The sequence below is a fragment of the Rhinolophus sinicus genome, chromosome 7 (assembly GCF_057876585.1).
Source record: "Rhinolophus sinicus isolate RSI-liver-muscle chromosome 7, RSI-T2T, whole genome shotgun sequence".
NCBI lineage: Eukaryota > Metazoa > Chordata > Mammalia > Chiroptera > Rhinolophidae > Rhinolophus > Rhinolophus sinicus.
This window is the reverse complement of record NC_142507.1, coordinates 46,343,647-46,368,973: the sequence shown is the minus strand read 5'-3', so window position 1 is coordinate 46,368,973 and position 25,327 is coordinate 46,343,647. Positions and strand designations below refer to the sequence as shown.

Sequence of the window (25,327 nt, the reverse complement as noted above, 5' to 3'; positions counted from 1 at the left end):
GACTAGGGAGCATAAATTTGTGGGAATGAGGAGGAGGTAGCACAAATGCACCATGGAGTTTAAAGGAGGATAAAAATAGAAAAGCAGATTCAATTGGGCTGGTTCTCACGGGTGGCCTCTGAAAGAGCAGTTCCATTGAAATCACAGATGTACGAGCCAGGCTGAGAGATGTAATAAGAGTATGTGTGGGAAGAAAATGAAGGTAAGGATGAAAGCCATTTGTTTTTTGTAAGTTATAGAGACTGCAGAAAAGCCAAGAATGAGGATTCCTATGTTTATTCTCAGTCCTTTAATCTCTGATTTCCTAGGCATCACTTTCATAACCAGAGCCGTACTTCCCATAAACACAAAACTTAGAGGACTTTTTCTTTTCTGTTTTTTTTTTGTTCTTTGATTTTTGTAACAGATGTGACACTCAACTCTTTGGTGTCCGAAGCATTTGTCAGGTTTTTTGTGGAGCTGGTGGGACATTATTCTTTGAGCATGACTGTCACTGAGCGTGGGGAGCGTGTATTTCAAAGAGAGCCATTCCGTAAATCCCACACCTCCCGAAGTGTTCGCCACTTCCTGGATCTCTTCATGGAAACTCAGATGTTTGCAGGATTCATCCAAGACCGAGAGCTTCGGAAAAGTGGGGTGAAAGGTCAGTTTCATCATAAAGTTGTCACTCTGTATTTAGCGAGCTCTTGGAAGGTTTGAAAATGATACCAACAAAAATTAGTGTAAAGCTACAAGGGCTCAAATTCCGAGCCCTTGTTTGTTATGGGAAATGTTTATTTTGTAATATTGTTTTAGCTGTGGAAGTACTTTGCTAGTGAGCACAGAGTTTTATTTAATTGGTTCTGTCTTGAACATTGGACAATTTGACCAACATGAGTTTTCCTTGTAGGTTTGTTTGAGGTCCGGGCCTTCCAATATTTGGAAACAATTCCTGAGTCTGAGCCCAGTGGGGTGAACAGAATTTTGCGGAGTCTTGGTGAGTTACTGTGTTTTCCTGTTACATAAATGTGCCTGAAAAGTTTTTGCAGTAAGCATGCCTCATCACAAAAGCTTTATAATTTGATCAATAATATAATCAGATCAAGTAGGCTGACCAGAAACCATGACCCTCGTCCCAAAGTGTTTTGAAGAAAAAGAAGTCTCTTCCTCAGAGGTTATTTGTGGACCATTTTCCTTAGATGAAGCTCCCTCATGATAATATGAATTTGCATGTTATAATCATTAATCTTCTCTTGGTCACATCCCTTGGAGAATCTTTTAAAAACTAGACCTTTTTTTCCAGAAATATATACTTAGAGCATAGAAACAAATTTTACGTATAATTTTAGGGCATCCATGGACCTCCGTGAAGTCCATCCGTGGACTCCAGATTAAAAACATCTGGTTTAGAGGGCACCTGAAACAAAAGAGGATTTCCCACAAGTCTCTAATTTTACACTTCATAAAGAAACATGGTTGTTTATGATTTTTCAATTATAGCTACTTTTAATTATCCAGTCAGTATGATATAGGAGAACAGTGGTGTGGTAGCCCAATACAACGAAGAACCTATATTCTATGATATTTATATTGGTCTTTGAAATATATTCCCCTAATTAAAATTAGACCCTATCCTTAAAAAGGCCCTGGGCAAATTATGCTTTGGGCTGTTACTTCATCTTTATAACCATGGGGTTAGATTAGATCAGTGGTTTTCAGCTCTGACTACAATATTATAATCTCTGGGAGAAGGCCAAGTGATTTTAACCTACAGTCAGGGTTGAAAACCACTGAATTAGATGATGCCCGTGTTCTCTTCTACCTCTACAATTACACATTTGGGGTGGAAGCAAGTTTGGTGGTTAAATATAACAACTGATAGCTTGAGATGGCAGCTTACTCCTGGGCTGTTCTGAATGACTAGGTTGGTAATCCCTCAAATAACGTATCATAAATAAACATGAACTAATGAAAAAAGTTCACTCCACTTTTTTCTCCCTTTAGGAAGTAAAATGAAATTTCTGCAGAAGAAGTGAAATCTGATTGACTGTCTCATGCTAAATAGAACAGAAAGTGCCAAAGAAAATACCTTTCCAGGCGTCAGGATGCCCTAAAGTATTCTACAAAATCCTTGAAAGTTGACAAGTGTGCAGAGTGGGCAGATTCTTGGAGGAGGATTCTCTTGTTGCTACTGTAGTCATCACTGGAGAATTATTGGGAGTCGTCTGGAAGCAATGCTCTCTCTACACTGCCTCTAATTTAAGTGGCCTTTTCCATTTGATTCTTCGACTCATTCTTTGTGTTTTGTGCTTAGTCTATGAAGGCACTTGTCTTTTACAAGGGAAAGACTTGGTGTTGCATTTTGAAAAACAGCTCAAAGTGAGAGAAGAAGCACAATGAGGGAGTAAGGTACTAGGGAAGCGTGATCGAAGTGGAAAACACTAGCCCTACACACGTAATTCTCATCGCTGAAATACCATGGCAGCTTTAACCCTGTGGGCTTTTGAGCTAAGGAATATACTCACTACATGTATCTCTCTTCTTGTCTAATGTTCCGCCTAGGGGAGTCTCACTTGTATGGAAGCCCTATTTATTAGTACTGTTACTGAGTAGCTTATAAAAGAAGACATCATGCAACTCCTGCTCCACATTGTGTGGCACTTGAATAGCTTGTCCCTCATGTGTCAACATTCAACTGTGGAATTATAACTAGTAGGAAAATGTCCTTTCAAGGGCATGAAAACATTTTTTAGTGTCCACCATGTACCATGCACTGTGGTACATGTATCTTATTCAGTCTTTAAATCAACTTTCTGAGATATTTCCATTTCCATTTTACTAAGGAAGAAACTGGAATTCAAAAACATTAAGTAACTTGCCCAAAGTTGTACAACAGAGTTAGAACTGTTAGTTTGTGAACAGAGAAAGTTGGTTAGTCCTGCAGATGGAAATTTGAGCTCTGTGGGATTGTAGCTATTGAAAAAGTTTTCTTCTAAGTTGAAGTGTAGCACAGCCAACTCTGAGCTCTGAGGATAAAGGATTTCAAACTAGATGAGACTTTTTTTTTTTGGTTCCCCTAGAATTGTTGGACTTTTTGCTCTAATTCAATTCGACTGAGAATATGAACATTTCCTGGACATACCATCACATAATCACCCGAACCTTTAACACGTAAAGTAGTAGTGATTGGAAAGAGGAATTTGCCAGTGATGGTGCAATTTCATTGATGTTATAGCAAATGGCAGTTTGTTTTCTTTAACTCTTGCTGATGGTTTGAATTGACATAAAAAAAATATTTATTTAAACTTAACAAAGCCTTACCAGTTGTATGAGGATACAATTTATTGACTCGTACAGTATTGTCATTATTCCCCGTTCTGGTGTGCATGAACCTGAAGCTGACACCACTTAAGACCGGTGCTATAGAATTCGTATAGATGTCGGTCCAGAAAATAGAACTGAGCCTGTGTCTTTTTAAAAATGTTTATTAAGCAGCTTACCCCATGGGGCTTTTACCAGGTATCACCCCATTTGGTCTCTTCTGACACTCCAACCCTGAGGGAACAATTAGTATTTGGGAATTGAGTGTTTCTAAAATGGGGGTAGGAGTTATTACTGTGGTGGACCCTGGCTATCCCTCTGTGAGGAGACCTTTGCTTCAGGAATAGGGGTTTTATTTTATCCCTACGATCTGAAGCTGCTTCCTTTTCTTGGGTCTGTTTTATTTTTTTGTAAAGTTTTACGAATTCTGGCCATATTTGTAAAAGAATTTCTCAAGATTTGTATAAAATGTTGTTTACAGTTCTAATGAATAAACACAAAAATTCCATGGTCTCTTGGAGAATTTTAAATAAAGATGCGACGATCTTTTACTTAAATCTATAGCATTTATCTAATAGTAGGTAAAAGATAATCCGAATCGATCCTAAGCTTACCAGACTTAAAAACCGTAGGCAACATTTCCTGGTTCTTGGCAGACAATGCCGGGGTGTAGGCTGCACAGCGGGTAGGGTCTATACTCCGACTCCCTTATTTGGTCTTCGCCTGCTTGGTCAACGGGAGCTGGGGGCCACGGACCCGAGACCCAGCGTCGGCAGCAGCAGGAGTGGTTGGGAGGCAACGGGCGCTTCTATTACCGTACGTCCTGAAGGTTTAAAAGTTCACGTTGGTGGGCAGTTGCCAGTCTCGCCCTGGAGGGAGATCCGGTTCCTTTTGTTAGGCAGGCCCTAAAGCTTCGCAGTTTTACCTGGAGACTGGCGCCCACTTCTAGAGTCTGTGAAAGAACGGCGCTTAACCAATGCATAGATTCTCAGGGCGCCGGGAACGAAGGACAGTGGGGGTACAGCAAGGAAGTGCAAGGGGAAGAGATGCTCGGCACAACGGGAGGGAACTTGAATGGGGAGTTTAATGGGTCAAGAGAAGTAAGCCAAGATGGGAAGGCAGTTCCTCTCTCCCCGCCAACACTGCAGCCAGTCCCCTCCAAAAGTTTTAAAAGATTCCCCTCCCAGCTATCAGCGTAGAGAGCAATTTCTGGAGGAAACCTCTACAAATTGCTGCCAGTCGGAAGCAAAAAAGGGGACCAGGCGGGGACAGGAAATTGAGACAATCCACTCACTCTGGGAAACCACGACATGACGTCACCTCCGACCAAAAAAAAAATGGCCGGCAGTCCCCAACAGCCTGCCGAGCGCGCCTTCAGAATGAACAACTGAGCATGCGTCAAAGGCGAGTCGCGGGCGACGTGAATTACATCGGCGGCCGGCGCAGGCGTATTGAAGCGGGCCTGAGCCTGCGCAGACTCAGAAAACTCCGGCAAACCAAAGAATGGCGGGTACGGGGTTGGTGGCCGGAGAGGCCGTGGTGGATGCGCTGCCGTATTTTGACCAAGGCTATGAAGCCCCTGGTGTGCGGGAAGCGGTGAGTTTGGGGTGTCTGTGTAGGTGACGCAGCGCTTGCTAGTCCTTAGTGTTGGAAGAAGCATCTTACAATTCGCTACCCCGACCCTGGCCCCTGTTCTCGTTCTTAGGCTGCGGCGCTGGTAGAGGAGGAAACTCGCAGATACCGACCTACCAAGAACTACCTGAGCTACCTGACAGCCCCGGATTATTCTGCTTTTGAAGTAAGTGTGTGTGATGTGTTGAGCCCCGCGTATGAACCAGGATTCCTGCGAACCTTTACTTTGTATTGAGATCCTTACCACGTAAAAGTGGATTCTAAACTCCCGCTCTAAGTATTGCTTGTTTAGCTTATATAGGTACTACTATCAGTCCATTGACGACAGCTAGATAGACAAGCCTTCTTCTCCGGGGTTCTTATTCAGAGACCCACAAAAGGACTTTACAGGGCTCTGCAAACCACCTAACAACGCAAAAGTTAGTGTGTATGCTTTTCGGAGAGAGGTTCCTTGTGTAAATTCTCAGTGGGATCCTCTCCACTCTAAAACAAGTGATCTAAGGTGTTTAAGTGTATATAAAGAGGGTACCAAAAAAAGTATATACATTTTAAGAAAGGAAAAAACTGTTAAAATTGTAATACAATTAATGACGCTGGCATTCATTTGATTAACGCCATCTTTTGAGCCAACATCATACTACACATTGCTACTGTGATTCAATTCAACTTTGAAAAGTAATACATAGATAACATCTCTTAAAATGTGTACTTTTTTTTGGCACCTCCGGCATATATGTATGCATGTGTGTGAGATATGTGTGTGTGTGTGTGTGTATACACACACGTATATATGTATGCATACATATATATTTATTTACATAAGCTCCTGAGAACCACTGGAGGGCAGCCTTTGTATAAAGCCTAGTAGATGTTCGTCCAATGAATGTTCATCCAATGAATGACTGAGGGGACCAACCATATCTAAGTAATACACCATTTAAATATTTAGTCTAGAAGTGCATCCAAGATACTACTTAGGGTTTAATCAGCAAAATGAAATGTAAAATATTATTTCTAAGTTAATGGATTCTCTTAAGCATTTTAATACATGTTTGGGTTCTTTCCCCTGTTATAGGTAGCCATTTATTTATGAAAGCATTCTGTTATTAAAACAATATTTATATTGAAGTAACATGAAAAAAGTACTGGCAAAGTTTTAAGTAGGAGAGAGATGTTCCTGTGATAAACGATTTTCCCGTGCTTTTTCTAAATGTTGTTACCCAAATATAGATGTTATCACATCAAGAACTAATTACAGTGATGCTTTCATATTGGATTGATTCATGAAAGTTTCAGATAACTGCATTCAATCACAAACTTTTAAATACTTGAACCAGTTTTCTTTTTAGCTCTCTTAAATACAACATATGCTCCCTATCTTTATATTAGTATACTGATTATTTAACCCTTTTTAATAATAGGAGCTCATAGTGGACTGGGCTCACCATCTCAGTCCTAAAGATAGCCCTATATAATTATATGTTTATTATCCCAATTTTTTTAGATGGGAAAACTGCAGCTTAGAGACACTAATTTGCCCTAAGCCACCCCTCAAACTGACTTTGAAACTGCTCTTCCATTAATTCACTTAACAACTATTTATGAAGGTGTGTTCTATGCCAGGTAGAGGGGAACAGGATAGGTAAGGCCCATACCCATGGAGGTTACATTCTAGAGCAGGGGTGTCCAAACTTTTTTCAACGGTTTTCACTAAGGGCCATATGTGGTAAAATACACAAATAGCCAGGCCACTCACTCGAGCTGAAGTACGTATTACTTCACCTGGTTTATTTAAGTAAACTAAATATATTTTTGGAATTTGCTGCGGGCCAATTAAAAATGGATTGCGAGCCACAGTTGGCCCGCAGGCCGCAGTTTAGACACCCCTGTTCTAGAGTGTAGAGACAGACAAGTCAGAAGATAAGAGGTGATTGGTAAAGCTACACAGAGAAGTAGTGGTGTGATACAGTGATTGGGTGACTACTTTAGATAGGATGGTTGAGGAAGGCCTAGGTGAGCTGGGATGAGAGTGCCCCACGGGCAGGGATCTTTTCTGTCTTCTTCACCACCGTATCTTCATCACTTAGAACAGTGTCTGACACACAATAGAGACCCAAATATTTATCAGTTGAATGTATGGAGGGCTTCTGATGCAGTTTTATTTAATGAATGCTTACTGTGTGTCAGGCATGCCCAGAGTTCTTTTCATGACTTAGCTCCGTGAACATTGGCTCAGTCTTTGGAGAGAGTTGAGTTAAAACTCCAGACCTCTCACTTACTGGCCGTGTGAGTTAGGTAACGGCTCCTATGTTAATGGCTCAAGACTGTTTGTACTGCGTTTTTAGTATCTCATCTAGTTGTTAATTGTTAGTTGTCTTTGTCTGTCGCTGTACATAGCCTCTAGCTAGAATACTCTGGTTTTCTGCAGGAAACTAGATAACTACATTTTCTTAGAGTTGTGTGTAACTCAGTAATAGTCCAAAAAACAGCTTTCTCAATAAGAAACGCTTAATGCAAAACTTGGAAACAATAAGTGTGGGCTTCTGGAAGGCCGTTTTTGCTTACTCTTTAGTCTAATTGTTAAAAATGCTGAAGCCCTCAAAAAATTGAAATTACGTGGAATAAGTGAGGTATTACTATAAATGCTTCACTTAAGCAGTTCTTTGTACTCAGGGCTGGAAATGTGCAGAACAGAAATGAAATAGGATATTGACCAAAACATTGAACCCAAAACAATAGTTATGCCACATTTCTTTTTAATAGTAAAATTGTTAGACCAGATAGCAAAAACCAGTTCCTTTTACCCATTCCCCTCTTTTCCATTCTTCGCAAAGTGTGAAACACAGTAGACAGGACCAAACAAGAAAGTATAGACTTAGGCCCATAGCCCTAAAGCAAATTATTTTACGTCCAAGTCCTCTCTCCCTCGGCCCCCAATGAACACTTAGATACTTGGTTCTCAACAGTGGCTTCACTTTACAATCAACTGGTGAATTAAAAACGAAAGCTATAGTTATGTCCAGTCTCCACCTCAAGACAATTAAAAGGGAGTGAGAGAAGATGGTGAGATGTGGCTAGGGTTGGAATTATTTTCAAAGCTTCCAGCTGATTCTAATGTGCCGCTGGGACTGAGAATGACCAATCTAGGATTCATCCTTTTCTCTGTGGGCCCCTTTACATATGAAGTGTGTGTGTTCTTCTCCAGATCCTAGAGAGCATTTAACACAGAGAAGACTTGGCAGAAGAGAAATGATCTGTTATTATATAATGGATAATATCAAATATAAATATGTAAATAAGTTAGATTCATTGTTTGGTGGTTGTTCATTTTAATTGTTGATACGATTTTGGAAATAATTATTTCTCTGATTTATACATCAGACTGACATAATGAGAAATGAATTTGAAAGACTGGCTGCTCGGCAACCAATTGAATTGCTCAGTATGAAACGGTAAGTCCTATCTCTGGGTTCAACTGGGCTCAAATCATTGTTTACTTTAGTAATTAGTAAAACTACTGTAGCCATGTCAAAAGAAACGTTGAAAAGGAAAAAAATCCTTGCCTGTTTTTACATTTTTTGTTTTTTCATAAAATAGTGGTTCATATAATCCTGTGTTAATGTTCAAAAATATTCTTTGCACCATTATTTAAAAATGTAAAATATTTTAAAATCCAACTACAGGGGAATGGTAAATTGTAATGAAGTTCATATTTAAGAATTCCAAGGGCCAGCCCGGTGGCTCAGGCAGTTAGAGCTCCTCCATGCTCCTAACTCCAAAGGCTGCCGGTTCGATTCCCACATGGGCCAGTGGGCTCTCAACCACAAGGTTGCCGGTTCAACTCCTCGAGTCCCGTAAGGGATGGTGGGCTCCGCCCCCTGCAACTAAGATTGAACACGGCACCTTGAGCTGAGCTGCCTCCTGAATGGCTCGGTTGGAGTGCATCGTCTCAAACATAAGGTTGCTGGTTTGACTCCCAGAAGGGATGGTGGGCTGCGCCCCCTGCAACTAGCAGCGGCAGCTGGACCTGGAGCTGAGCTGCACCCTCCACAACTAAGACTGAAAGGACAACAACTTGAAGCTGAACGGCACCCTCCACAACTAAGATTGAAAGGACAACAACTTGACTTGGAAAAAAAAAAGTCCTGGAAATACACACTGTTCCCCAATAAAAAATCTTTTTAAAAAAGAAATTAAAAAAAGAATTCCCAAAGAAATGTTTCTGGTTAGACATGTACTTCTTCACTGATGAAACATGTGTTATGACTTCTAGTGATCCCTGCTTTGCTCTTTGTTACACAGGACAGCGTGCAGGGGTAGTTTCACTTTGCTCCACTTTCTTCCCTCCCTTGCCACTACAAACTGTCTCTCCTTCCTTGGGGGGAAAAAACGAAACAAAACCACCTTTTGTCACTTTCTGTAACATGGACAATTGGGTTGCTTAACATCTGAGGCCCCTTTCAGCTCTAAAATCATGGAATTACGAGAACCACTAAATCATCTGTCAGAATGGAGTCCTTCAAGAGAGGGCCACATGGACCGTAGGCCTATTCTCAGCATATGCAGAGACTGTAAGAGGCATTTGAGTCTGTAGAACCAGAGGACCAGGTTTCTTGTGCTCCATTGCCTGTCTGGTCTGAGTGCTAAAAGCAGGACGACTTCCAGGACTCCTCAGCTCTCCCATCTTCAGGTGCTTCTGCTCTCAAGATTTTCATGATAGTAACTCCTGCAGGGAAGTGTATTTCAAACCATCAGTTCATTAAGCAGCAGATTTTGAAGTACACTTAGTAAGACACCGCAGCACTTTTTTAAGGTAATAGGATAGAAAATGTCAATGTATTGCATGTTAAAGATCAGTACTGTTTTGTGAAACTTTTGTTCAGCTATGTATGTTCGTGTACCGAGTCACTGAAAAAAGGTCTTATTGTAGGTTATAGTTAGAAATTTGAAAAATGCTACATTTGTACCTGTATGTGTAAAGCTCATTACTTCTTGATCCCAGTTGCATAGCCCTCCATTTTTTGTAGTAATAATTTGGAATTTTACAGTATCTGGTAAAAATACTAAAATGGAAATTAAAACTTACTGTGTAGTAACTCTAATAATGAGCTGAGGTTTAGGAAGAGTGCATTTATTTGATGGCTCTGTTGGCATGTTGAAGGACTGGATAGTTTGAAGAGAGAACAGAGTGAGGTCCAGTATTTTTCTCGAGAGGGGTGTGGGTATATGAATGTGAGGATGGATGAATGTAGGTGTTTTTACAAAAACGACAGCATAGTTTTTTGTATCCTACTTTTTTCCCATAGTATGTTACAATCATCTTAATGGTTTAAGTATTCTTCAGTAATCTCATTTAATAGCTAATGTAACAATGCTTTATATGAATTGACCGTAGCTCAGTGAATCACTTCACATTGATGTGAACAATTTTTTGTTACTATATATAATGATGCTAAGTCTTATTTGTAAGCTGTTTGTTTCTTAGGATAAATAGGTTTCTTATTGCAAGGTCTGCATCTTATTTTCAGTCTTCTGTAGTTTTCACAGTGTAGGTAAACCCTTTGTTGGGAGGAGAGATAAAGGTTCGGTGGAATATGTGATTTTATTTTATTTTTGTTTAATTTCAGATATGAACTTCCAGCCCCTTCCTCGGGTCAGAAAAATGATATTACTGCATGGCAAGAATGTGTAAACAATTCTATGGCCCAGTTAGAGCATCAAGCAGTTCGAATTGAGAATCTAGAACTAATGTCACAGCATGGATGCAATGCCTGGAAAGTATATAATGAGTAAGAAGCTTTTTTGTGTTTCTTTAAACGCATCCCACCCACAGCTTTGGTATTTTTTTAAATGTGGGAAGTAGGATAGGGGAAGTGGGATAAAAATAGTAGAGCTGAACTTTCACTTGGGTTCATGACCTAGAACCACAACCTATATGAAAGGCCACTGCTTTGAGCCCCACCTCAAAGCTGGAGTATCAGGGGAACATAAACCTAACAACCATGTTTATTGTATAATATTGTAATAAAATGAGCTCTGAGGTCTGATTCACAAATCACAACTTGGTAGAATGTAATCGTTAACGTGGGGAATTGTTTATACAGTTGATTCCTGTTACTTGCATGTTATGTTGTATAAAAGTGGCCTTGAATTAGCAAATACTGTATCATTTCTCCTGAGGGAAATATGTACATGTGTGTATATGCACATCTCACATAGATAACCATCTTAAATGCTAAAGACACGCAGCCTGGCAGATTCTATTTTCTTTATTTTATAAAAGAGAAGATAAGGTTCAGCAGTGCTAAGTAACTAACCAGAGTCGGCAGTTAAACTCCATCCTTTGGTGTTCTCTGTATGAGACTTTAAACAAGGCAGAGCGTCTCCTTGTTCCACTCCAGCTGGAAACATGCACATCTGGGAACTCAAATTTTTCCTTGCTCTGAGCATTCTGTGAATGATTGCAAAACACTGTAAATATTGATTTTGGGGTTACAAATAAATTTGAGTGAGTAGGAAAATTCATAAATATGAAATCTGGACATAATAAGAATCGACCGTAAATACATGGGAAACAGAACTGCCAAAACAAGCCACTGAGCTATTCCTGTTCCATATAACGAGCTGTAGCTTTAGGTTTTGTTATCTACCTGGGATTCAGTTTTCTTATTTGTAATATTCAGCAGTTAGATTATGATCTCTATGGCCCCTTGGAGCCCCGAAAACCCCGTGAATGTCTATCAACAGTTTGAGAACAGGCCACTGAACCTCATGATTGAGCATAAAACTGTTTCTTACAGTACGCTTCCTGAAAAAAATAAAGCAAAAATCACAAAATGGTAAATACCTTTCCTCATATTTTCAGAATTATGTTTTAAATTTTTATGGACACACAAAGGATCCAGTAGACAAAATCTAGAATTTGGAAAACTACAGAACAAACAATTCAGTTTCTTTTGTGAATAAGTTGCAAGGGAGATAAATGAAAAATGGGGTCAGGGTGATAAAGAAATTAAAGAGACAGATCAATCAAAAAAATATTTGTGTGTCAAAATGGAAAAATGGGATCCTTGTCCTCAAGAAGCTTTATCAAGATGAGATAAGATACTCTGTGCCAGATAACTGGTAGTCTGTTTTTAGCAGTGTGGGGGCAAGTGCTGCATTGTGTGCTATGGTCTATGAACTACAGAGATCCAGAGAAGGGACAGTAAAAATTAGGGTCATTAAGAAGGGGTGAAATTGGGACATTTAGAGGAGAGCAAGAATATCCCAGGAATGGAGAAGAACGTGGATGCCGGGACAACAAACAAACAAACGTTAAATCGAAGAGAGCGTAGCTTTCAACTTGCCTAGAAACTTTTAATAATTTCCCATTACCTACAAGGTAAGGTTCAGACCATTTCACTTAGTATTCAAGGCGAAAGGCTATACCTCAGTTGTAGACTTTGACTCCAGCCAAACCAGTCCTCTCTGGTGAATATCAGACACCCTGCCCCTGGGCCCTTCCTCGTGCCTCGCCTCCTCCTGGAATGCCTTTACCTGTTCTACCCAGATTCAATTTAGTTAAGGCCCAATTCTAATCGACTTCCTCATCTGCTCTGATAGAAATTCTGCCTCTAGTGCTCTCTCCCTCTCTTAGTAACTATACTAATTGCTATATAGTAACTATACTAATATAGTAACTATACAATTTGCGTGTCTGTCTTGTGTAAGAGCAACTACACTACTAGTTGCTATATAGTAATTATATTAATTACTATGTGCATCACTTATTTTCCGTTAATCACGTAACACTTCATAGTGTTGGCTATTCCCCTTAGCATGTCCCCTCCAAACCCAATGGGTACTTCTCCAGAGACGGTGTACTATATGTTATCAAAGTAAATTTTCTTTCTTGTGAAAGGATTTGAGAGCATCAAACATCCTAGGCACAAACTTTTAGCTCAAAGTAGGTCTTGGTGCAGGACCACTAAAAAATAGTATTTTGTAATAAGGAGAGACTTCTGTACTTGTAACTAAAGGGAAACCTTCAGGGTCATCCCCTGATTGCTATAAATAAGCAGTCTTAGCCCCAGCAATGTCACTTGACTCATCCAAGGACACGCAACTATTCAGGGCAGAGCTGGGACTAGAACCTGTCTTCTGACTCCCATGATACACTGCAGTAAGTTTTACCAGACATATGGTCAGAATACTTGAGGAGGGACCTGTACAAGTAAGAGGGAGATGGAAGAAGGGGGAGACAACAAGTAAACAGGGTTTTCAGGAAGAGGTAATTCAGAGTAAAGTTCCCAGTTAATGGTCAGTTTTCTTCTCTCTCTATCAGGAGACAGGAGGGGAGAATGACAAGATAAATGGAGATACCGAAATATAGGAATACGAGAGGCTTTACCTGGGTATATTCATGTTAGATAGTTTCCGTCTTCTCTGGAAAGTAATGGCAGTTTAAGAAGTGATGTAAGTTCACAAAATCAGAGGATCAGTAAACTGCTTGGGCTCCAGAGTTTAAAAGACCTGAAATAGAATTCAGCTCTGACCTATGTTACCTTGACCAAGTTACTTAATCCTTCTAAGTTTATTTTCCTCTCATGTGAAGTAGGGATAATCATACCTACCTTAGAGAATTCTTGTGAAAATTAAATCAGCTAATATTTATAGAGTGTCTAACGTGGTGTTTGGCACGGAGAGCTCAATAAATATTAACTTTTTAAGCAGAAAAATTTGACCTTGTGTCAACTAGATAGTTCACTTTTAGTTGGTACTATTAAATTTTAATTTACATTAATCTGATTTTTCTCTTTTCCTTCCTTAGAAATCTGGTTCATATGATTGAACATGCACAGAAAGAACTCCAGAAGTTAAGGTAAGTTGTGTTTTCCTCTTATTTCAGAATAAAGTTTAGGTGAACACTTAATAAATAGAGTGAGATGAAAAGGGAACCAGTGGACTGTATGGTCATATGAGAGTAAGCAATTGATACCCACCCTTTATCCAGCATATGGTGTTGGGTTTGCCCTGCCTTAGTAGCGGAGAAATAGACTGAGATCTGAAAACATCTATCTATCATGTCATTTGTAATTTGCAAGTCTGTAAATATTGAAAAGGCGCTTTTAGAAGGAGGAAAATTTGCAGAGTAACATGTATATTCTGATTTATGTTTGAGGGAAAAAAAACAAAACCCTCAACATGCACATACACATATAGGAAAGAATCTGGAAGGACACCCACCAAACACTGAACAGCATTTATCGGGGAAGAGAAGCACGTGGGAGGAGGCACCTTCAATTTTTAGTGTGTGTGTGTGTGTGTGTGTGTGTGTGTGTGTGTGTGTGTGTGTTTAATTTTTCACAGCATGTTTTATGAAATTTGTAATTGAAAAATAGAAGAAAGTTAATTCTTGAAATTCTGTGGCTATATGTCTGTTCTTCTCAAGGGATTAAAGATGTATTGATTATAGATTTTTCTGTTGATTGTTGGGTCGTATGTTAAAAGGTGTGTTGTATAAATAATGTTTTACAGGAAACATATTCAGGATTTAAACTGGCAGCGAAAGAACATGCAACTCACAGCTGGATCTAAATTAAGAGAAATGGAGTCAACGTGAGTACCCACAATTCCATCGTTTTTTAAATTGTTTGGCAAATTTAAGATCAAGATTCAACAATATTATTTAAACAGTATTCAAATGGGGTGCCACAAGTGTCAGAGAAATGCTGTTTTCTGCATCCTGCTCCTCACTGCCTTGCCTCTTTCTTGAATTATGGGCTCAGAAGGCAGCAAAAGAGTTACATAACCAAAATCTGAACCACTGCGAGTTGATTCTGTTCTTCGAGTGCCCTGTTTGCAGTTCATTATTTCTGCTCTGAATAGCATTCTGCCTATTTTAAAAGGGGGGAAAAATTATCTATTTTTTAACCCTTGCAGAAAGTATGGAGATTCCATACCTTCTTGATAATTTGTTTGTGTCTCAGTTTTTTATATCCCTTGTTTATATATTTTATTTTTTAAATCACATACACACATAAGTTTGTACAAATCCCTAAAAATAATCGTGAATGTCTATATAATTGACAGTTTCTCTTTTCTTTTTTGCTTTGTGATTTCTCTGTCCTCCCTCCCTCCATCTCCCTCATCATTCTCCTTGTTCTAGCTTCCCATTCACCTCCATGGACCCCATGTTATCTATTATACATCTTTTCATATTTTTCTTCCAGCTAATATAATCATCTAAACTTACGTGTGTGTTTCCTTTTATTTGTAAGGTTTTTGTTTTTTGTATTTTTCCTGGGAGAAGAGGAAGGCTCCTTGAATCTCTGGAATTTTTTCTTAATCAATTCTAGAAATTTCTCCATTTTACTTTAAGTATTTCCTCTGCCCTGTATTCTCTCCTTTTTGGTTAATCCAATTAAATGCTGTCTTCCTTTACTCTTTCTTCTCTCTTCAACTCTTTCTAATTTCCTTTTCTTTTTAACTGAATTTTTTATTTTGAGATAATCAGAGATTCTCATTCAGTTGTAAGAGATACTGCAGAGATCCTGTGTGCCCTTTACCCACTTCCCCTTTGGGCCTCTGGTTTTTAAATGGAAAGTTAAAAGCAAAGGTTAGTGTTATGGCCCTGGCTGAAAATGTGTATCTGATAAGACACTCCAAGAGAAATTTCACAATGAATAATGTTTCCTTTATTTTTCTATTCTAGTTGGGTATCTCTGGTCAGTAAGAATTATGAGATTGAAAGGACTATTGTGCAATTAGAAAATGAAATCTTTCAAATTAAGCAGCAACATGGAGAGGCCAACAAAGAAAACATCCGACAAGACTTCTGAAACGACAGATTGATTTGGTGGGTAGAAAGAAAGGCAAGTTGGGCTTTCACAGAAGATCAGGCATCTGAACTATGACGATCAGTGGCATGTTACAGAAGTCAGCAGTGGTTAAGTGTTGAGAAACCATGGAAAGTGGACTGTTATATGCTCTTTGTACATTAGCAAAATAAAAAGTTTCAACTTGGCGGTATGTTTTTTGCCATAAAAAAACAACTTTAGACTTTTAAAATAACTATTACTTTAGAATAATATTATATCAGAATTAATTTTGAGCCACTTGGACCATATTTTGTGTCCAACAAAGAGATCTTTGTTGAAAGTTTTCAACTTGTACAAGAAGTTGGAAGCTTTTGGTTTATATGTTTTTCAAATAAAGAGGTAGTTCTACAAATTCTTGATACCAAACAAGACTGAAGGAATACAGTGCTCCATGTATGTCATCTGTCGCCGTCCTCTTCCTAGGTAACAGCTACATAAGGCTTAGTGGGAGCTTAGTAAAGCGTTCTACATGCTTTAGGTAGATGAACTAAACTTACATGAATGAAGAAATCATTTGATCCTCACAAAAAACTTAGAAAGTGGGTACTGTTGTTCCCATACACAGACTTGTAAGAGGCACTGATTTAACTTGCCCAAATTTTATAGCTAGAAAGTGTCATCCGGGTTTCAAACGCTAGCGCCAGAGTTGTGTTCTTACCCCTCTACTGCTAGGGAATTAAAAAGTATAAAAGATTCCTGCCCAATTCAGAAAACATATTTGCAGCATATCAAAGAATAAATAGTCTTCATGTACAAAGACGTTTACAAATCACTGCTTCATATTTATGATGAGAGGGAGAAAACAGAATTGCATTTTATTTTTTTCTATTTTTTTAAATTGACTTTTATTCTTTTTTTTTTCTTTTAACTTTTATTTAAGTGTGTTTTTCCAGGACTCATCAGCTCCACGTCAAGTAGTTGTTTCAATCTAGTTCTGGAGGGCGTAGCTCACAGTGGCCCATGTGGGGATTGAACCAGCAACCTTGTTAAGAGCACCGTGCTCTAACCAACTGAGCTATCCAGCTGCCTGTAAGAATTGCATTTTAACATGTTTTAAAAAAAACAGGTTGAGCATGAAATGTTGCAATCTTTTTTTTTGTTTTTTTTAAATATATTATTGTCCCTTGGGAGGATTCATTCCACTATTGCCTGATCCAACTTGCTGCACCTACTTGGCCCAAAGAAACTATATCTTCTGCTCTTCCTTGCCTGAGAGACTACATTTCAGGTAATCACTGCCCCTTGCCAAATTCCTGTCTCTGTGATATTCCCTCAGAGTCCTCCTCGCTGTTGGACTGTTTTGCTAGTAAATCCCTGTCTAGTGTGGCGACCAACTTGGCGAAGCTTGCGTATTTCCTCAGTCTCGGAGAGTTGGGTGTGCTGAGTTCGGTATATTACTCCGTAGAAAGCAGCAGCTCGAGTAAACGACAAGGGGTAAATGAGACTGATGGTTGTGTTTCTTTAAACTGATCATACTCATAAAATTTTGTCCCACGGATCGAGAGTCCTCTCTTCATAAATGACTGTAGAGTTTGAGGGTGGCCCCAACAAAGTTAAGAGAAAACAAAATCTGCATGACACTAAATGAACTGCAGCCAGTTAACCAGCCGCACCACTAGACCTTCTATATGTGAGCCATTCAATTGCCTATTTTGCAAGTCCCTTTGAGGTGGATTTTCTTTCACTGGCAACATAAACCATTCTAACTTACGGCCCTCAAGATGAAATACCCAGGTTTTTTTCCTGAAGAGATTTAACATATGCAGCAAGACACTTGATTTTACACTGTTTATTTCACAATATACAATTTGGTGTGGGGTCTCATCTGTTGTCAGCCTATAACAGAAAATACTGGGCTGAGGCAAGACTGAAATAGTCACCCTTATCTATCAACTTCAAGAGAAATTGAGCGTCCTAACCCACATGAAAGAAATCTTTCAGTTACCATCAAGTTCACTGTCATGTTTGTAATTTGTCTTAAATATTTTAATGGCGTTACCACTTGTGATTTTCTAAAATTTATTTTTAATTTTTATAAAATATGTGTACTTTATCTTCTTCCCCTACCCCTCCTCTCCCTTCTTCCTTTCTCCTATCCTTCTGCTCCAATCCAGTGTTACTGCTACCCCACCCCCGAACTTAGTGGTATAAAACAATAAGTGGTATAAAAGCATTTATTGTTATCGCTCACAGTGATGGGGATTAACTGCACTCAGGTAGCGAGTACTCAGGGTTCCTCTTGTGGTCAGATGATGGCTGGGGCTAGTGTCCTTGATGGAGTCTTTGCTCATGTCTGATACCTGGGCTGGGAAGACTCAGAACAACTGGGAGCTGGATCACTTGCAAATCCTTGGGGACCTCTAAGTCTAGGTGGTCTCTCTGGCCTGGTGGCTTCAGGGTAGCCAAGCTTACGTGACAGCTCAGGCCTCCAAAGGTGTATGTCAGAGTCCAACAGAAGCTATATTACCTTCTGTGACTTGGCCTCAGAAGTCACACAGTTATTTCTGCCCCGTTGTATTTGTTAGAAGCAAGTCAGCGAGGCCAGGCCATATCCCAGGGGAGAAGATCTAGATGCCACCTCAGATGGAAGTAGTGCTGAAGAATTTGTGGACATGGTTGTGTTTCTTTTTTTAAACTTGGACATGTTTTAATATCCCTCCCACTCCCTTTCCAACAATTCAAGTCCTGAAGTCATTAGGTAGAGCAAAGGAGGCATCCATGTAGAGGGTGGGCCCTGAATCCATTCTGACTGGTGACCTTACAAGAAGAGGGAAGACACACCGAGGGAACAACCCCATATGAAGACAGATTGGAATGATGAGTCTACAAGCTACGGAATGCCAAGGATTGCTGGCAGCCACCAGAAGCGGGGAGAGAGGCATGGAACAGATGCTTCTAGAGCCTCATGAAAGTGTGGCCTTGCTGGCACCTTGATTTCAGACTTATAGCCTCCAGAACTGTGATACAATAAAGTTCTGTTGTTTTAAACCACTCTTTATGGTAGTTTGTTATTGCAGCCGTAGGATGCATTATGACCAAGTTGAGGGCTATGGTTCTGTATTGAAAACATTGTATGAATGGATGCATACCGTGGCTGTGGTCCTCCCTCCGTCCCCTGCCCTCTGCCCTCTCAGCAGGAAATTGGAAGAGTCTTTTGGAGAATGTGACTAGCCAAAGAGAAAAGACCTACAGGTGTTGAAATTGAATTTCCCAACAAATGACCCAGCAAAGTCCCTCAGCAGTGAGGTTCAAACAACCCTTTCCCACCAACACAGAGCTTCTAATCTGTGTTTTCGCTTCCCACTCTTACATATGAACAGGCCATCAAGGATTACCAGATAGGTGAGAGACGCCTTTATCATGAAACATAAGGAACAAAACAGGAAACCCATGGAGAGAACAACATGGTGCAAGAAAATCTTGTTTGTTTTTTAAGAAATAATATCCTCAGAGAAGTAAGATATTGCAGCCATAACATAAAAAACAAGGTGCTATTTCATTAAAGAACGTTCAGGGAACAAAAGAGCTCGTAGAAATTAAAAAGCATGGTAGCAAAAATTAAAATTCAATAGAAGAGGAATTAAAGTTGGCAAACTCCCAGACTGGAGCCAAAAAGGCAAAAATGGGAAATAGGGGGAAAAAAGCCTAGTCCAGAAGGTCAAATAATTTGAGATTTAAAAAAAAAAAGGAAATTGTCAACAAAATAATTCAGAAATTTCCACAACTGAAGGATGTGAATTTCCAAATTCCAAGGTTTTGGCACAATGGGCAAAAACAGACCAAAGCATATTGTTTGTGAAATTTCAGAACGCCAAGGACAAAAAGATTCTGCAAGATCTGGGTAGAGGGGCGGGGGTGGGGATGGGGGAGGGGTCTGTTATATATATAACAAAAAACAGGAATCGAAAGAAATATCTTGAGATTTCTTAACATCAACTCTGGAAGCTAGAAAGAAGATAATGAAGCAGTGCCTTCAGAATTCTTATGAAAATTTCTAACCTCGGACTCTATACATAGTCAAATTATCAGTTAAGTATGATAAGAAGCTACTAGAGGATGCGCCCTTCCAATCCAACACGGGAAAGGGACTCTTTCAGGGAGAAAGGAGCTCCCAGGATTATATCTACACACAGCAGAGGGCAGCCAGTTCGTACTGGAACAGTGTGGCTCCAGGAACAAATCTGAATGCTGTCATCACAAAGATGCCCACCATCGTACCAGCTTTGTACCCTGAGGAGCAGAATGCCCACATTTCTGACCTACACTTGGCTTGCACTCTGTCCTGATGAAGTTCCTGTTCTCCCCTCCCTGACCTGCTGGAAGTGTTTCCTAGGAGCTCATCCCCTGAATTTATTGCTGCCAAATGTGTAGTCCTTAGCCTGCATTCCAGTCCTGCCAGAAACCCCAGAATCGGCTCTTAGAGCTGTCAGGAAGGCTGAAACCAGAGATTGCTCATCTTATTTTTTTCCCAGGGACCTTCATCTAACCATTGAAATACTGCCTTCTGCTATAGACTGAATATTTATGCCACCCCGCCCCCGCCCCATTCATTTGTTGAAACCTAATCCCCAGTGTGATGGTAGTTGGAAGTGGGGCCTTTGGGAGGTGGTTAGGGAATGAGGGCAGAGCCCTCATGAACAGGATTAGTGCCCTTATAAAAAACATTCCAGAGAGTTTCTCCCGCCCTTTTGCCAGGTGAGGACAGAATGAGAAGACTGCTGTCTGAACCAGGCAGTAGCTCTTACCAGACACCAAATCTGCCGACACCTTGATCTGGGACTCCGAAGCATCCAGAACTGTGAGAAATCAATGTTTGTTGTGTAATCCACCTGGTCTATGGTATTTTTGTTACAGCAGCATAAACAGACTAAGACATCTTCTCTTAGGCTTCTCAGTTTTTATGTCAATATATGTATTTATGTTAATTACCTTTCACATTCATGTATATGTACATAGTAGTGGTGGGCGGAAACATGGCCCTCAAAGATGTCCATCCAGGTCCTAATCCCAGGAACCTATCAATGTGTTACTTGCCGTTGTAAAAGGAACATTGCAGATGTGATTAAAGTTTTTGAGATGGGGAGATTATCCTGGATTATCTGGGTGGCCCCGTATAGCCACAAAGGTCATTATAGGAGGCAAGTAGGTCAGGAGAAAGGATGCTAAACTGCTGGTTTTGAAAATGAAGGACGGTGGCCATGAGCCAGGGAACACAGGCAACTTTTTGAAACTGGAAAAGGTAGGGAAGGAAACAACTCTCCCCTAGACTGTTCTTCTCCCAAAGAAACTCAGCCTTGTAGATCCATTTTACAGTTCCGACCTCCAGACCTGTAAAATAATACAACACCAGTAAGAAACTAGTATAATAGTTAATAATAATGTTTGATTAAAATAGTAAAAATGGTTTTTATTATAGGCAATTCAGAAAACGAAGGAAATGAAAATTATTCATAAGCCAATTGCTCAAAGAAAGCCACTCTGTGTATCAGAAAGTACTATTTATATTTAATTCCAGAAGAGCACATAACCACAGGTAGAAACCCCACATTTCATTTAATACAACTGTGTTGGATACCATAGAATCAAAAATGAATAAGATGGACTGATGGGACACTTTGTAAACTCATTTATGAATGGAAGTTCATATTTCTGTTTCACCCTACTTTCTACCCTAAGGACTAGCATTTATTATATTAGATCCGCTTTGCTTCCTCCATCCTTAGAATATCTGTCTGCATAGTGGAACTCTACTTGTAAATGACAGAAAGCTAAACAAACTGTCCTAAGCAGTAAAAGGCTAGTAGTTCATTTAACTGGTGAGGACAGAGGTGGAGCTTGCTGCAGGATGACTAAACCCAAGAATTCCATGTCATCTTGATTGGTTTTCATCAATAGGAGCCCAAGCCACAACTGCTTGAGACTTAGGTCATCCCACTTTAGCAATCTCAGAGGGAAAGAAGCATATCAGAATATAAAATTCACGAGAAGGATTCCGACTGGGCTCCATGTTCAATCCTTGGACTCAGAGGTATGGCCAGGGGTTTGGGGTCCTGTAATTGGTGAGGCCTGTCTTGGTGATAGAGTACTACAGGGGGCAGCTGACTGGATAGGAGTGATAATTCCCCAAAGTAAGATGGGGCTGGTGCTTCCACCAGCAGAAGGAGAGAAAGAAATACAGATAAAAATAACATACCTATTATATGTCCTATCTTCCCTAGGTGAAGAGACAACCCGTTGGACTTAGCTGGCCCAGTATGGTCAGCAATTCAACCCGCTACTCCCCGTGATGTTTTGCTTTATAGAGAAAAGTGTAATAGACATGTTATATTTATTATGGTATAATTTTAATAGTGGAGAATTGGGTTGTTTTTAATGGTCTGTGATACAGATGGGCTGGGAAATAGCTACAAAAGTCAACAGGTCCTAACTTTGCTGTAATGATTTGTGGAGAAGTGAAAGATAAGTAATTGAACAATAGGCCGAGATCTGAAGTTTTTAATAGCAGTCCTTTAAAATATATTGTACATATTCGAGATTACCCCTATAAGGACTGAATTCTTATATGTCTTTTGAGAGGGAAAGGGATAAACCCAGAGCTTACTGTCTCGTTGACTTACTGTAGCATGGAACACTACTTATCCCTCTAACATATGTTGTCACCTTCTATAACAAAGGAAGTTTTAGCTGGGCACATGGCAGCTCAGCTAAAAACTAATTTCTCAGCTCGCCATCCAATCATATGCATACACCATGTGACTAGGTTGAGCCCAGTGAGACAGCAACTGAAGCGATGTACGCAACTGCAAGTCAGGCCCTTAATTTCCACATTTTACCAACCAGGAATCTGACAGCTGGACAGTGATGACTTATCTAACATCACACCGTAAATGACTGTCAAGCTAACTTTAGAGGAAAAAGTGGTGTGTAGACAAAGAAAAAGGATACTGTGCCGATAATGATGTGAACAATATGCTTAGCATTTATTTTACTTAAATGATTAAATAGTCTGCCTATGCACAGGAGTGGTAAATTTCCATTTTAATGAGCTCTGGATACAACATAGCAATTCATATTCATTAAAATGAGATTTTTAGTATAGAGTCGAAACCATTAACACCAACTGCAATGTTTTGTGTTACCGTAAGTTATACTTTTGTTTTTCTCAAAGCTGATTTTGCACCATTGTAAAAAAAAAAAAAAAAAATTAATTAATTACAAGAGAATGTCAAACCAATTGAAGTGACTAGAAAGAAGTACACTAGTAATGTTAATTTATATACAATTTGCTCCAGCTAGAAATGCCTTTAAAGTATCAACATTTAATTATAACCAAATTTTATTCATATGAATACATAATCACACTCTACAGAACCTAGAAATGAAATGCAAGGTACACCAAATGTCCCATTGTATTTCAATAAGTGAGAAGAAGTGCCTTAAATACAACAGGAGAAGGAGGGGTGTTAATAACCCTAATATAACATTTTCTTTCTCTAGATCTTAAAATTTTGGTCAAGTAATTTAGGTATGGATTCTAAGGTTGCATAATTCAGGACCGTAAGAAGCTCGGCTTCATCTAACCTCAGTGTTCCTTCTTCCTCCATGTAATGCAGTCGAATTCTTTCAAAGGATAAATGTGTATATAGCTTAGAAAACAGCTTTCTTAAATCGGATTGTGTTAATGACCACGTATGCTAGGCTTTTGTTTATAATTAAATTTTAGCCAGTCATTAAAACTTACCCTAAGAACATCTACTTAGCCACACTTAACGGTCCTTGGCTTTTATTCTATGTCTTGTGTTTTCACACAAGTTTGAAGGTCTGCACTTTCTGTTAGGCTCTCCTATTTTTAAGAGAGGAACTGCTTATTTCTTGTAGTATTCCTGTTTGACCCTAGAGGGCACAAGGTCACTAAAACGTTAAATTACTCATGCAGTAATTCATAATACCCATCTGCTCTCCTCCATGACTTGAGAAAATGGAGATATTTAATTCACTCTGGTGTATCACACATTGACTGATCCTTCTGCTTTTTTCAGAGCTTAAATTCAATCTTATGTAAGTTTGACTTTCATTGTTAAAATTATAAAGGGCACCCAACTCACCAGAAGAATATAAGATTACCAACTTGTCCTGCTAAACTGTCAAATTCTCATTTAGAGATCTGTAGAGAAAGAGTTCTACTTTATGTAAATAGCAATTACCTTGCCACCTCAATTTCTCAATAAAATCTCAATTTCTAACAAAAAGTAAACAATAGCCGATATTGATGTAATCCAGTTATTGCAGTTCTTTTGCATTGTTTTCTGTTAAAAAATGCAGATAGTATTCTGATAGCACAGGAAAACCAGATTAGAAAATCAGAAACTGTAATAACATAAAACAATGAAAATAGTAGCACAACTTGATATAATTTCATCATGGGTAATAATACAAATTCCCACTATTCTTCCAAATTCAGTGATTTTAATCAATTATAAAAAGGGATTTTAAAGAGGAACCTGGTATCTTAAGACGCTAAAGCCTTCTCCTGGAGTAAGAGTGTAATAAAATGAGCACATCTTTTTATGTTAATACCGACTAATCAATTGTAATTGGTATAATTACTACTTAGCTATTTTCTCCTAGTATTCATTATTGCTGAATACATAATTATAGCACAGGATATAATTTAGTCTTTGGCAATATGTCAATTGCAGACCCAGCATTTTCAATACGTTTCCCTTTCCAGAATTTGTACGTATTATAAAGAGTGCAGTGTAAACCCATCTGCTTCAGGGTTAATTAAAAACTTGATAATTTTAGTGAGCATGATTATTACTTGTTTCTAAACTACTTTTATTCATCTTGTTAAGGAAAGGACATTTTGAAAAACAAAATATCATAAGGACACTAAAGTGACATAGGTCGTCAGCAATGTAATCGGCCAATCTCTCCCCCCTTTTTCCACACCACTTCCTTCGCCTCAAAAGCTGCCTGACCAATCATCATCTTAACAAGGTATTTTGCACAGGTACGTTGATGCTATAGCAAATTACCCTCCTAACAACGCTAACCACTTTATCACTGGTTTTAGAATGACAACGTTTTGTTTTTATTCCAAGTTTTAAATTTCTGAAGTTTGTTCATGATGCTTTTAAACTGAAGGAGAGTAATGTGCTTCGCTCAGAGCCATCTGGTAGTGGAATGATTGATGATTTTTTTTAAAAAGTTGTGCTGCGTGCAAAATATATAAGAGTAAGATATTTTGGACAACTGCAAAAAAATTAAAAAATCAAATGGTGTCACAATTTCTTTGTGACCTGAGGCAGCACTGTGTAAAATTTCCAGCTATGGATCACCTCTGCAGAGCACCTGTGACCTCCAAGTGTCTCGTTATACAAGGCACCAAGCAACGTGCTTCATTAGCCAAGCGTATATCCTGCCAAGACGTGGTTATCACCAACTCATTATTTCCTTCTGATTGATATTCATTAGTTCTGCTGAGCCGTTTGTGGCTATATGCTCTTCACAAACTGACCTGATGTATATTG

The 25,327-nt window shown here is 39.2% G+C and overlaps 2 protein-coding genes across 8 annotated transcripts in view; both read left to right on the top strand.

Moving 5' to 3' along the window:
- DENND2C (DENN domain containing 2C) overlaps positions 1–3,813 on the top strand; it is a 71,881-nt gene extending 68,068 nt beyond the window's left edge. For all 3 annotated transcript variants that reach the window (XM_019730359.3, XM_019730360.3, XM_088799511.1), the window contains 3 exons: positions 407–643; positions 890–976; positions 1,984–3,813. In XM_019730359.3, coding sequence (XP_019585918.2) covers positions 407–643; positions 890–976; positions 1,984–2,015 — 356 coding nt within the window. In that variant the 3' untranslated portion in view covers positions 2,016–3,813. The remainder of the gene's footprint in view (positions 1–406; positions 644–889; positions 977–1,983) is intronic.
- A 924-nt stretch (positions 3,814–4,737) lies between these two features.
- BCAS2 (BCAS2 pre-mRNA processing factor) lies at positions 4,738–18,786 on the top strand. Of its 5 annotated transcripts, XR_012491821.2 has the most exons (10): positions 4,738–4,896; positions 5,006–5,098; positions 8,314–8,384; positions 10,560–10,721; positions 13,745–13,795; positions 14,452–14,532; positions 15,629–15,772; positions 16,675–16,823; positions 16,926–17,022; positions 18,478–18,786. XR_012491821.2 is itself a non-coding variant. In XM_074319066.2 (8 exons), the coding sequence occupies exons 1-7, from the start codon at positions 4,804–4,806 to the stop codon at positions 15,753–15,755; spliced, it is 678 nt and encodes a 225-aa protein (XP_074175167.1). In that variant the 5' UTR covers positions 4,738–4,803; the 3' UTR covers positions 15,756–15,772; positions 16,688–18,786. The 5 variants fall into 5 exon arrangements, 2 of the variants coding, with proteins under 2 accessions (XP_074175167.1, XP_019585921.1); XR_012491819.2 differs by having other exon boundaries at positions 16,926–18,786; XR_012491820.2 differs by having other exon boundaries at positions 16,675–17,022.
- The last annotated feature ends 6,541 nt before the right edge of the window (positions 18,787–25,327 follow it).